At 49.9% G+C, this 14,061-nt stretch overlaps 1 protein-coding gene across 2 annotated transcripts in view; it reads left to right on the plus strand.

Annotated features, from left to right (window-relative positions):
• The first annotated feature begins 784 nt into the window (after positions 1 to 784).
• The window catches only part of PODXL2 (podocalyxin like 2), a 38,683-nt gene continuing 25,406 nt past the window's right edge, over positions 785 to 14,061 (plus strand). Inside the window, exons 1-2 of one of the 2 annotated variants that reach the window (XM_055342676.1) lie at positions 785 to 912; positions 6,999 to 7,277. In XM_055342676.1, coding sequence (XP_055198651.1) covers positions 846 to 912; positions 6,999 to 7,277 — 346 coding nt within the window. In that variant the 5' untranslated portion in view covers positions 785 to 845. Of the gene's footprint in view, positions 913 to 1,606; positions 1,725 to 6,998; positions 7,278 to 14,061 lie in introns of those variants that run through there. The other variant, XM_055342677.1, reaches the window with a different exon arrangement.

Below are 14,061 nucleotides of genomic sequence, written 5' to 3' on the forward strand. Positions count from 1 at the left end.
TAACAGACTTTACAACGGTTTGACCATGCAGTCACATGCCTGTCGTGCTGGTGTCTTCTCAGCTAGACTAAGCTCTGAGGGTAGGAGTTGTACTGTTCTGTTCACCACCATGGTGCCTGGCACAGGAAGGAACTTTCGTTGCCAAAAGGGATCAAACACTTAACAAAAGTCAACAAACACTGCTCTGCGATCATGGAAATCCCATGTGTAACGGATGAGGCAAGGGAGGTGCAAGGGAGAGCTTGCCCAGGTCCAGGGCCCTTGAGAAGCCTTTCATGATCCCAGAGTCCCCGTTCAGCCTCTTGACGGAGGATTCGGGACAGTCTTCAGGTCAACGGCGTCAGGGGCCAGTCCTGTCCTCTCTGATCAGTGTCATTCCACGCAAGCGGACACCTGCTGCCCTAGGGGCACGCAGGAAATGTTTCCGGTGCAAGGGACGACCGGGCGGCGCGGGTGTGCCCTGCGCCGTCGCCACGCATCGGGCAGGTGGCCGCCGCTCCCGAGGGCGCGAGGAAGGCGCGAGGAAGGCGCGAGGAAGGCGCGAGGAAGGCGCGAGGTGCGAGGCTGGGGCCTCCGGGCGCTTGCGGTGCCGGCTCCGCCCCTCCGGGCCTCCGCGGCGCTGATTGGCCGGCCGGGCGCCGGGGGCGGGGTGGAGGGGCGGCCGCCCGCGCGCCCGCCTCGTCTCCGCGGGGGCGCGCCCGCGGCACGCGGCCGGGCGGGGCCGGGGGTGAGTGACGGCCGCGCGGGCCAATGGGGCGGGCGCGCGCCGCCGCCGCCGCCCGCGCGGCCCCTGACGCCGGCCGAGGCGCCGCGCCGCTGCGGCTGCGGGCGGCGACGGCTGCACCATGGGCCGGCTGCTGCGGGCCGCCGGGCTGCCGCCGCTGCTGCCGCCGCTGCTGCTGCTGGCCGGGGGTGAGTGCGCGCCGCGCGGGCGGGCGGCGGCGGGCCCGGGGCAGGCGGGGCGGCGGCGGCGGCGGCGGCGGCGGCGGCGGCGGCGGCGGCGGTGCTGGACAGCTCCCGGGCCGCCAACAAAGGGGCCGGCGCGCGGGGCGCGGGGCGCGGTGGGCTGCTGCCGGGCCGTCCGCGGCGCCGCGCTCCCAGGGCGGGGGCCGGGGCCCGGGGGGCCGCCGCGTGTGCCGCGTGCGGGCGGCTGCCGGCGCGGGGGCCCGCGGGGCCCGCACACACACGGACGCGCGCGGGGGAGTGTGGCGGCGGGCGCGCCTGCACGCGCTCCCGGGCGCTGTCTCCAGGGGCCTCCGGGGAGGGCGGGCCGCGGCCGCAGGCTCCGCCACCGCCGCAGCGGGGTGGGGCCGCGGCCCAGGTCGCCGGGCCCCCGCGGCGGGGGCGGGAGTCCTGCGGCCCGGCGGGGGCCAGCGCCCGAGAGCCGCACGCGCCGCGGCCGCGACAATGGGGGGCGTGTGTGCGCGCCGGTGCTGCTGCCGGACGGGAGCGGGGGTGTGGCACGCGGGTGCCCGTCCGCGCGGTGCCGGGCAACTTTACTAGGAGGCGTGACGGCCGCCGGGAGTCTGCCGCGGCGCGGCCGGGACACTGCCGGATAGCTCCTGCGCAGCTGCGGCGCCGGGCTGGGTGTGAGCACACCCGGAGACGGGCACAAGGGCAGGCGTGGTGAAGACAGGCGGGGTGTGAGCGGCAGGCGCGCAACCATGTGTCTGTGACAGCCCGCGGGACGGCTTCCCGGCGGCCGGCGCGGGATCCGGATCCAGGTGCGCGCATGGCGGGGGAGCGTGAGGCATGTGACCGCCCGAGACAGGCCACCAGCACCGAGGCGGGGTGGGGAGAAGTGCTGCCTGCGAGGGTGGGTCAGATAAGGCCATGGCCGAACAGCCTCCGGCCGGCACAGTGGACGGGGCAGTCCCCAGGAGGGGACTGCCGTGTGGAGGGGTGGCAGCCGGTTGGTGTTGGTGGACACACACGCTGGGATGAGTGTGTGTGCGTGTTCCCCTGTCAGGTCGGCTTGAGGGACTCCACCTCTGATGGGCACACAGGAGATCACGTCGGTGCGCGTGTATGTGGGAGTGGACCAGGGGCCCCGGCTACTTAGTCGCTTCCCGTGCAGGGAACCCGCAAAGACGCAGGCACACGTGTGCATCCGTGTGAGTGAAGGAGAGACCTGTGAAGGTCCCTGCGCGAGGGGGGAGAGCAGCCTTTCCTCGGTGGTGGCGATGAGATGGGCCATTGCTGTGGGCCCGTAGTGACGGAATCCTAGGGAAAATGCCTGGGAGGGGAAGAGGCCCTTGCTCCTGAGGTGCCCCGGGAAGGGTCAGCTCCGCGAGGGTACTTTTTCTCCATCACCAGTCCAGGGAGGGGTAAGGACCTAAGTGCTGTGCACAGAAATATGTCCATTGGTGTTTGTCTCAGGCACACACACACACCTATGTCTATGTTTGCATACCTTAAGTCCTCTCTGGAAGAGGTGAGAGTCAACAAATAAATTAAATATTGATTAGTCTGCTATTTATTTGTGCAACAGCCACACCAGAACTGGCAAGAAGAGTGTGTCAGGACCCATGCCCAGCTGTGGCTAGCCACGGATGACTGTCGGCAGCTTTACGCCTTCTGTGCTCCCTCCCACCTCCTCCCTCTTGTGCACACTTCATGGTGTGCGTTATTACCTCCCCCTTGGCGACTTGTCTGTGTCCAGCAGTATGTCTCTTTCCTATACACCTTTCTGGAGAAACCCTTCAAGAACCCCATCGGCATTGCTTCTCAGACACAGCAGACATGCACTCATGAGTGTGTGTGTGTGTGTGTGTGTGTGTGTGTGTGTGTGTGGTAGGATGATTGTGCTAGACAATTTCTGTTGTAGCTGACACTTAGGGGTGTGGGGGCTGTGTGGCAGATGCTGCTGGGCAGCTCCCGTATTGGTGTCTGGCAAGGGCTTAGGGAGATCTGTACTTCAGAGCTTCTGATGAGGGGAAGGGTGGGGGTGTAACTGATGGTGGAATCAGGAAAGGATGTTTGGATCAGGAGCAGATTGCAGGGGAGATAAAACATGCAGAGGATTACTAAGGCCTTGTTTTTTGTTTTGTTTTGTTTTTTTTCACCCCTTAAGATATAAGCCTGCTTCCTTTGCCTCTTTTTCTGATTTTAGGTCAGATTTTCAATTCTTTGAGGCTGGTCCCCGAATCCTTTTCATGTGCCTTCTTTCTCTCTCCCTTTCCCTGTTGGGAGTGACAAAGTATCAGAAAATTATAAGTGCTAGAGAAAAATAAAAGAATATCGGGGAGCCTGGGTGACGCCCAGTCGGTTAAGCTTCCACCTTTTGGTTTCAGCTCAGGTTGTGATTCTGGGTAATGAGATCAAGCCCCACATCAGGCTCTGTGGTCAGCATGGAGTCTGCTTGAGATTCTCCCTTTCCTGCTGCCCCCAGCTTCGTGTCCCTTGTGTGCATGCACGCTCTCTGTCTTAAAAAAAAATCTTTAGGCAGCCCCCGTGGCTCAGCGGTTTAGCGCCACCTTCAGCCCAGGGCGTGATCCTGGAGACCCGGGATCAAGTCCCTTGTCAGGCTCCCTACATGGAGCCTGCTTCTCCCTCTGCCTGTGCCTCTGCCCCTCTCTCTCTCTCTCTCTCTCTCTCTCTCATAAAATATAATCTTTAAAAATCTTTAAAAAGAAAAAAGAATCAGTCACAAAGAGTGTAATTCTGAAATTTTAAATCAGATGGAGTCTCAATTAAGGCAGATTAATTATCAAGTGCAAAAGCAATTAGACACAGAATGCTTAGGCCTCAGCTACTATTTTGGTGGGCAAGTTTGAAAATAAGCAACCTCTTGCAATTACCTAAATAATTACCCATTGCCAAGGCTTTTGAAAATATCAAGGTCTATATAAAGAAAAAATAATCATCACAGGGAAAAAGAACTTCAAGAAAATGAAACTATTTACTGGAGAAGGAATGAAAATCCTGATTCCTTTTTTCACACAAGCTTTTCGGCAGGATTATCACAATCTCTGTTCATTCCTTTTGGACTGTTGGGAAAGGAAGAGGTGGGGAGGGGGTGGAAGGAGTCTGTAGCTTCTGTCTGACAGGCAGAGGAGAGAGGTTCAGAGAATAGAGGAACTCACCTTATCATGGAAGTGGTAGGAAGGAGTCCTGGCTAATTGAACAAACCACAGTCCTCTGCACAGAGAGCTTCACAACTAAACAGTATTTGACTTCCAGAGGTGGGAAATGGACAGGATTGCTGGTCAGACTTTCCTTGAGAGGGGCTGATGCAGTATTCTCAAGGTCCGAGCTGCTGTGGAGAGCTGGCCCATGGCCTAGAAGGGAGTGATTTCGCTACCCCCATGCCCCAGTTCAGCTCTGAGAGAGGCAACTCTCAGGTTTTGAAGAGGCAATGCAAGTTGGAACCTCCTGAGGCTAAAATCCCAAGAATTTCTAAAGTAAACCAGTTTGCACCTTTCTAAAGACGCTGACATAATGTCCTCCCCAACATACCTGCTGGATACTGGTGTATATAAATAAAGATTTTCACCCAGTGGCCCTTTCAAAGATTGGCTTCTCAGGTGCCCTGGAGATCTGTAAAATTTTTATTTAATTATTACAAACATTTCTCATCAGTTGGCTTTTTTTCTTCGTGGACTGCATGAGTTTTTTTTTTTTTTTCAGGTAAGTTGATTGCATTTGGCTCCCCCAATCTTGGGGGTACCACTCTACAAAACAGGGCTGTTATATCCAGTGGTATCGTATATAAAACTTAGACTACACCTGTCCAAACAATGGTCGTTTTTGAGGGGAGAAATCCAGCCACTAATTACAGGGCTTCTGTTCACTAGCTATTTGACCTTACCGTCCCGAACCCTCTCTTATTTCACCTGCGGGAAAGAAGAGGGTTATTTATTCATTTATTCAAACACCTACTGAGTTCCTGTCATATTTCAGAGACTGTTGAGGCACTGGACTGATCAGGTTGACTCAGACACGGGACACGGTGAGGGGGAAGGAGACTGTAAGATGGCCTGTTACAGTTTGAAAGAAAAGTGTGGTAATTTGTTTGGGAGGCTGTAGTACTGGGAGTGGTGCCTGGCTGAGACTAGGAGTGGCTGGGTAGTGCTTCTCGGAGGTAGAGGTTGGGAGCAGGAGCAGGAGCTGTGCAGATGGGCACAGGTGGCCCTAGGCATTACCTATTTCTGGTTAAAGGCTTTTTTTTTTTTGAAGATTTTTTATTTATTTATGACAGAGAGAGAGAGAGAGAGAGAGAGAGAGAGAGGCAGAGACAGAGGCAGAGGGAGAAGCAGGCTCCATGCAGGGAGCCTGACATGGGACTCGATCCCAGGTCTCCAGGATCAGGCTCTGGGCCGAAGGCGGCGCTAAACCTCTGAGCCACCGGGGCTGCCCTGGTTAAAGGCTTTTTGAGGCTTGGGTACTGTCCTGTGTTTTCACCCATCAGTTCTGCTTTTGTTTGTTTGTTTTTTGAAGTCACATAAAATAACTCTGGTCTTTGTTACTCACAGTGACCTTTTATCTTAATATATTTGAGGATACCATTCTTTTATCCTGGCCAAGAACTTTCCAGTTCTCTGTTCTTTATGTAGGGTAATAATACTTACATGTATGAAATACAGTCTGCTCATTGTAGCACTGTTCTCATGGAGCTTACCTCATTTGAGGCTCCTGTCTCCCTGAATGCTGTGGAATTTTTGCTTTACAGATGAGGAAACCAGGGCCCCTGGTGGAAAAGTAGCTTACCCAGAGTGGCTCACCTAGGGAAGCCAGAACACAAACCTGCTTCCCTGGCCCAGGCTCTCTCTACGAGGACATCCTTCCATGTTTGACTTCAAGACCTGTTTATCCTCTTCTACACACCTTTTAACTGTGTTAGGCCCCTTCACTCGGAAGGCTTTCCTTACGATTACGTGTTATATTCACGGATCTGTGTTGTCCAACCGTGCATAGCATACGCTGTCTCCACTGCACCCTGGGTGCCAGGCTTAGGGCTTACTGCTACTTCAGAAGGTGGTTATGAAGATTCAGATTCAGACAACACTTGCAAAGCATTTAGCACACAGCACCAATAGTGTTACCTCTCATTTTTTATTATAAACATCACGAAAAATTTCCATGAACTATTCAGGCCAGGGCATGGTGCATGACAGGGGCAGAGCAGGACATAACTCTTTACTGCATCATTGAACTTTAGTCTTGGAAAAGAAAAATTTAGAGGTCATTTCAACCACCTTCCTTATTTTTTTGGATGAGAAGATAGACACAGAGATTTTAAGTGACTTTCCAGAAGACATATATAGCAAGTTAGTAATATCTGTGTGATTAAGCTAATAATTAAGTTGTGAAACTGGCAAATAGGGCTGTCTTCCTATTCTTAGTGAATGGGATTGAGAGAAGGGGGGAAATATTCCCTTTAATTTATTGGGTTTTGTTCATTTGTTATATAAATTAGGAAAGAGGGATCCAAGATTCTAAATAAATATGTTCTAACCAATGCTGGATGAGCCTGACCTGCAGTCTCACATAGTCTTTAAAAACTATTCAGGAGATCATATTGCTGAAATACAAATCACATTAATGCAGTTCTGGAAGATGTTTGGCTTAGGGCAGAAGCCTGGGGAACAGTGTGCACACAAGGTCCTTCAAAGCAGGGGCTTGGTCTTCACTGCATTTGTGCCCTGAGCACCGAGTACAGTTGTAGCAAAGATGGGTGCTGATAGCCGTTTCTAAATAAAAAGATGCCTAGTGGGTGCTGAGTCAGATGAACCTTACTCTCTCCTGCCCACCTCCCTTGGTCTCCCCTTTGACCCTGCTGCAGGGAGGGCTAAACAGTTTGGCCTTTGTGGAGTGAGAACAGTGTCTCAGAGTCCCCTGGCAGCCACTGGATGTCAGGACTGTTCCCCCTCTACCCCTGCCCTGCCAAGTCTCCACTGGTACCTCTGGGCTCTTTGCTCTTGGGGTCATGTCTTAACCTTGTGCCAGGCTAGCCTTTTCCAACCTCTCCTAACCATCTGGCTTTCGTGTCTGTACAGGATCATTCCTGGGCACATGGGCAGCTGGATCTGATGAGCCTGGCCCAGAGGGCCTCACCTCCACCTCCTTGCTGGACCTCCTGCCACCCACAGGCCTGGAACCGCTGGACTCGGAGGAACCCAGTGAGGCCATGGGACTGGGAGCTGGCCTGGGAGCCCCTGGCTCAGGTTTTCCCAGTGAAGAGAGCGAAGAGTCCCGCATTCTACAACCACCACAGTATTTCTGGGAAGAGGAGGAGGAGCTGAATGACTCCAGTCTGGACCTGGGACCCACTGCAGGTAGTTGTTCTACGTAAGAGTATGTGCTCATTGCAGCTGGGAGTGAGGCCATGTAGGCAGAATGCCAGAGGACCATTTCCTTACTCAAATCACATCTCTTGTCTCTCCCCACCAGCTTTAACCATGCTGCTTCCCGCTTGTGCACCAGAACTGAATGTAGGACCCTGAGTGTCTTACTTGTCCAGGAGGCTCTTTTCTCTTTAACATTCGCTGCTATTTAGGGAGCCTATGTTCTCTGGTCATATAACTCCATATAATGTGAGAGCCTGGGAGCGAAACATTTTCCAGCGTAAGCATGTGAAAACTACTGCTCATAGGGGTTAAAAGCATGCCTCAGTTCATACACCTGCTTATATGCTCAGCCATGATCCACGCCGAAGCTTCCCAGGGTCTGGGGTTGTTTGTTTTTCCTGCTATGCTGTATCTTCTCTGTTGAAGGTTCCTGGTTCCCGTGCCCCTGCTGAGGTCTCTCTGACCCCCAATCAAGGCACTGCTCTTCTCTGGGTCACGTCCTAGGGTTGGTTTCTGGGTTTACAAAGCATCGCTGATGGACCTGTGGGGGCCACAGTGAGCCTGAGACCTGAATAGGACCAAACCAGAATGTGTGCAGTTAGGGGCTAGATGCAGATGTGGCACAGGACATTGGCCATGCTTCTGGCTTCAGCAGCTATGCATGTTCTTGGCCAGCAGGAGCCCAGTTATAAATGTTAGACTGCCACTTTATGTATGTGCTAGCCCATGCACACGGAAGCAGGGTGTTATAGAATGTAGTTCTAATTTTTCCTCTTAGGGTGTATAATATTTTGGATTTTTGTTCTCTAATTATAAAAATAATACATGGAAGTTGTGGAAAATATGAAAAATGCAAAGAAGGAAAATTCACCCATAATCTCACAACTAAGAGAAACTATTAATAGTTTGGGATACATCCTTATAGTCACATGCATTTATTTATTTATTTATTTATTTAGTTATTTAGTTATTTATTTATTTATTTATTTTAAAGATTTTATTTATTTATTCATGAGAGACACAGAGAGGGAGAGAGGCAGAGACACAGGCAGAGGGAGAAGCAGACTCCATGCAGGGAGCCTGATGTGGGACATGATCCCGGGACTCCGGGATCACTCCCTGGGCCAGAGGCAGATGCTCAACTGCTGAGCCACCCAGGCTGCCCTTGTTTCCAGTTTTAATGCTGCTAAAACTAATTATTATCTATTTTTGCACTTCTCTGATTTTTTCCCTGTGATAAATTTCTAGAATAAAATTGCTAGGTGTAAAGATGTATCAGTCGGCATCCTACCCAGAGAAAGAGGACACGGCTGAACTAAGATAAGCCAGGCAAGTTTATTTATAGAATAAGGAACTTACAAAGGTATAGGTAGGGGGTAGGCCAACCAGAGAGGAGTCCAGGGCCTGTGGCAGCAGAGCACTCAATGCTCCTACACCCAAAGGGTCAGAGGAGAGGGATGGATGAAAGGAACTAGGAGGGACAGAGAATGGTGGAGAGCAAGTGGTTCTGACAATGGCAGTGACCCAGCAGGGGAGAAACCAGGGGAGGAAGTACCTGACCCTTTCTCCTCCCATCTTCTGCCAGGGTCCCTGCATTCTCTCTTTCCCTGCCTCTGTTGAGTCTGGTCAGGAAGCAGGGACATGACCTGTTGCTGCAACTCTTGGAGTCCATCCCCCAGGGCACAGAAAGGGGTAGGGAAAGGTAGAAAAGGGATCTGGAGGGGTTGGAGCATGTCTGGTGCAAAGGATGAGAATCTTCCCACAGGCTTTTGTTAAATATTTCCAGATCAGCCTCCAGAAAGCTCTTTGCGGTTTGCATACCCACCAGAGGTGGAATGAATGCCACTTTTTTGGATCCTTCCCACCAGCATTTTGTCATTTAGAAATCTTAGTCAACTTGATAAGCAAATTATAGTGGCCTTTGATTGCTAGTGAACATTAACGTGTGTGTGTGTGTGTGTGTGTGTGTGTGTGTGTGTGTGTGTATTTTCTGACCATTTATAGCCCTTTCCAATTTGAGGCATAGTATAATGAAGAACAGACTTTGGAGTCAGGCCGATTCCAAAGTTTTAGCACTAACACTTAACATCTATGTGATTTTTGGCAAGGAGCAACCTTTGCCTCGGTTTTCCTGAAGTAGTATCTTTGGGTTTTGCGGTTAAATGCAGTAATTCATTTAATGCACTCAGCACAGCACTTGGTACACTGTTAAGTGTTCTGTATTACCTGTTACTGCTTTTGCATGTTTTTCTATATTACCTGTTACTGCTTTTGCATGTTTTTCTATTGAGGCTTTAATTTTTTCTTACCATATAAAAAAGATACTAACCTTTTCTCTGATGTATATAGAAAACATTTTTCCAGGTTAGTAATTACTTTTTTTTTTTAAAGATTTTATTTATTCATAAGAGACAGAGAGAGAGAGAGGCAGAGACACCGGCAGAGGGAGAGGCTCCATGCAGGAAGCCCGATGTGGTACTCAATCCTGGGATTCCAGGATCACGCCCTGGGCCAAAGGCAGGCCCTAAACCGCTGAGCCACCCAGGTGTCCCAATTACTTTTTTTATTATAGTGATTTTTGACATACCATAAATTTCTTAGAAACTTGGACAGTCTTTCTTTTGATATGTTTGAAATGTTTTTATGTGTTTTTCTTTCCTTTATGTTCAGAATATCCGTTCCTTTCCTGAGATATATGCACCTTTTTTTTCCACCTTAAATTTGTACATTTAACTCTATTTTAGCAGTAATTTATTTTGGTATGTGGTATAAGATAGTGATTTAGTTCATTTCCCCTATAAAGCTAGCCTTGTTACTGCAGTAGCATACATGCTGGTGAATCTATTCCCTTGTTATGGAAAAGAAGCACTAGACAATTAGATGTACTTGCGTCTTTCTCTGGGCTCTTCTTCTTGTTTTGACCCTGGACATTCTAGTCTGAGACAAGCAATCATTCTGAGGGCCTCGGCCAAGAAAGCCACTGCGATGAGCCTAGGACCTTCCTCAGGATCACAGTGGGATGACCCACTTTGAGGCTTTGAGGAACTCACATTTGCTCTGCCTCTCCCTTCCCTTCCCCTTCTTTCCCTCTCACTTCATCTCTTTTCTTCTTCCATTAGCCTCTCTTGGTCTCTTAGTAGTGAAGACAGCTGCCATTCATTGAATACATGTTCTGTCCCAGGCATTTTGTATCCATTCTTCTCATGCCAGCTGTCCAGTATGGTCTGTCTCCTCATCTCTTCTATACACCCTGAATGACTGTGAGATGGGGACTCAGGTGCCCTGCACAGAGAATGGGCAAGCGCCCCAGAAGAAGTGGAGAAAGGGGAGCTGCTTTTGCCAGGCTCCCTAAGTGCTCACCTTTCCACTGGGCCCATACCTTTCTTTCCTCAGGACAGTCTCTTCTCCATACCCCCCAAGGCAGTTTGTGAGAACACAGTACCCATAGAATAAAAGTGAAGTGTCTTAGCACTACAGAAGATGCTCTTGATGCTTTGGCCAGGCCTTTCACTTGGCCTCATCTTCCCTTCTCCCACATGCATCATTTCATTAGCCTATTATCCCACTTGGCAGATGTGGAACTGATTCACAGGGAAGTTAAGTGCTTTAACAAGGTCACACTTAGTCTGTGACAGAGGTGGCTGGAGAATCTGTGTCTTCTTCCTGACAGTGGCTCAGGCCTGTTCCCTAGCCTCTGGTGCCACTCCTCCTGTCCTGTCTGCTTGGAGCACTCTTCTCCAACCCAACTGCCTGGTGGACTTGACGTCATCCTGCAACACTTAGCTCGGAAGACACAGCCTCCAAGAGGCCTTTTATCTCTACCAAGCGAGCACGTGGTTGTGCTTGGGGTGCCCTGTCCAAGGGTGCCTTGCCAAGCAGGGGAGCTAATACTGATGTCCAGCCTGCACGCTACTCATCAGGTCAGGGGCTGGATGGGAGGAGTGACTTTTTCCAAGTCATCTGCTCAGAGGGGCATCTCTGAGAGCTAGCAGTGGCCCTGAAATGAAGCTAGCCATTCCTGCTTCTGCATCCTCACAGTACCTTGATAATATGGTGGTAGGCCATAACAGAGCCAGAAAGTATCCCAGGTGTGAGGCTGATTTGTATGGGGAGGCAGCCCAGAGAGGACAGTGTGTGCTAATCCCCTCTGCCCTCTTCTATTCCTGACCATAGAAGTCAGAGGCTCCCATCTAGGAGTTCTTTGGAAGGAAGGAAGGCATTGCCTCTTGGGGTTTGCTCCTTAGATTAGAGGAGACCCAAGGAAACTTCAAAGGGCCTGCCTGGATGAGGAGACTATCCACAGGTCAGAGTGACCATGCTAAGTGCTGTCTTAACCCAGCCCTTGGGGACCTGGATATATCCATGCAGCAGGAGCAAAGACTACAGAAAGCCATGCTGTGGACAAGCCCAATCTCAGATCCATTACTCTACTAGTAATTATGATATCAACATATGTATGAACACCTAGCATGTGCCAGGCGCCATGTTAGGTGTTACGGCATAGTATCTCATTTAACCTCAACACTAACAAGTATATATTGTTACTCCCATTTGACCAGTGAACAAACTGAGGTTCCAGGAGATTGCATAACAGGCCAGCTGCTAAGTATAACCAAGAATCAAACCCAAGTTTTCAGACTCCATAGCTTTGACTCTTTATTAGGTTGCCTCTCAGCTCAACGATTTTAGTAGAGACTAACAGTTGTGTCTTATATTTTACATAGTAATTATCACCATTTTTCCCATAGAATTTTCTCTTTGATTAGCTCATTTGAACTTCACAACCACTCTTTGGGGTCCACAGGCAGGAATTGTCACTTCCTCACAAATGGTGAAACCCAGGCCCAGAGAAGGTAATTGCATTGCCCAAGGCTGCACAGCTTGCGTGTGGCGGAGCTGAATGTGGAATCAGCAGCTCGTGAGCACCTGGGCATGGCAGCCTACTGTGGGAGCATATGGATGGCGTGTGTTAAAGAGGAAACCTGTGTGTTTCGTTGTCACTAATACCTTGCTATACATCTCATTGCTAGTTTGTTGAACCTAGAAGAGCCCAAGCTAGAGCCTTCCTTCTCTCATAGCAACGATCCTGTGGTCCTATGGCTAACACAGCCACTGGCATTTCTGCTTGGCCAGTGACGAGCGGTGTGACCTTGAGTGGGTTCCTTGTCTAATCTTGGCTTTAGTTTCTCATCTGTAAGTGAGGAATGATAAATTGAAGCCTTCTCCAGCTTTAAAATATTATGGTTTCCTAACATTTCAGGTGAAAAGAGTGGTCTCAGCAAAGTAGGGAGAAAGAAGTGTGATGTAGATTGCCCCTCCACCAGCTAGCATCAAGCCAACTCTAGACATGATCAACTAATTCAGGCAGGATTGGTTTTTTTTTAAATAAATTAATTTTTATTGGTGTTCAATTTACCAACATACAGAATAACACTCAGTGCTCATCCCGTCAAGTGCCCCCCTCAGTGCCCGTCACCCATTCACCCCCACCGCCCGCCCTCCTCCCCTTCCACCACCCCTAGTTCATTTCCCAGAGTTAGGAGTCATTATGTTCTGTGTCCCTTTCTGATATTTCCCACACATTTCTTCTCCCTTCCCTTATATTCCCTTTCACTATTATTCATATTCCCCAAATGAATGAGAACATACACCATTTGTCCTTCTCCGATTGACTTACTTCACTCAGCATAATACCCTCCAGTTCCATCCACGTTGAAGCAAATGGTGGGTATTTGTCGTTTCTAATGGCTGAGTAATATTCCATTGTAAACATAAACCACATCTTCTTTATCCATCATCTTTCGATGGACACCGAGGCTCCTTCCACAGTTTGGCTATTGTGGACATTGCTGCTAGAAACATTGGGGTGCAGGTGTCCCGGCGTTTCATTGCATCTGAATCTTTGGGGTAAATCCCTAACAGTGCAATTGCTGGGTCGTAGGGAAGGTCTATTTTTAACTCTTTGAGGAACCTCCACACAGTTTTCCAGAGTGGCTGCACCAGTTCACATTCCCACCAACAGTGCAGGAGGGTTCCCTTTTCTCCCCATCCTCTCCAACATTTGTGGTTTCCTGCCTTGTTAATTTTCCCCATTCTCACTGGTGTGAGGTGGTATCTCATTGTGGTTTTGATTTGTATTTCCCTGATGGCAAGTGATGCAGAGCATTTTCTCATGTGCGTGTTGGCCATGTCTATGTCTTCCTCTGTGAGATTTCTGTTCATGTCTTTTGCCCATTTCATGATTGGATTGTTTGTTTCTTTGCTGTTGAGTTTAATAAGTTCTTTATAGATCTTGGAAACTAATCCTTTATCTGATACGTCATTTGCAAACATCTTCTCCCATTCTGTAGGTTGTCTTTGAGTTTTGTTGACTGTATCCTTTGCTGTGCAAAAGCTTCTTATCTTGATGAAGTCCCAATAGTTCATTTCTGCTTTTGTTTCTTTTGCTTTCGTGGATGTATCTTGCAAGAAGTTACTGTGGCCTAGTTCAAAAAGGGTGTTGCCTGTGTTCTCCTCTAGGATTTTGATGGAATCTTGTCTCACATTTAGATCTTTCATCCATTTTGAGTTTATCTTTGTGTATGGTGCAAGAGAGTGGTCTAGTTTCATTCTTCTGCATGTGGATGTCCAATTTTCCCAGCACCATTTATTGAAGAGACTGTCTTTCTTCCAGTGGATAGTCTTTCCTCCTTTATCGAATATTAGTTGACCATAAAGTTCAGGGTCCACTTCTGGGTTCTCTATTCTGTTCCATTGATCTACGTGTCTGTTT

This window comes from Nyctereutes procyonoides, unplaced genomic scaffold, assembly GCF_905146905.1.
Source record: "Nyctereutes procyonoides isolate TBG_1078 unplaced genomic scaffold, NYPRO_anot_genome, whole genome shotgun sequence".
Classification (NCBI taxonomy): Eukaryota; Metazoa; Chordata; class Mammalia; order Carnivora; family Canidae; genus Nyctereutes; species Nyctereutes procyonoides.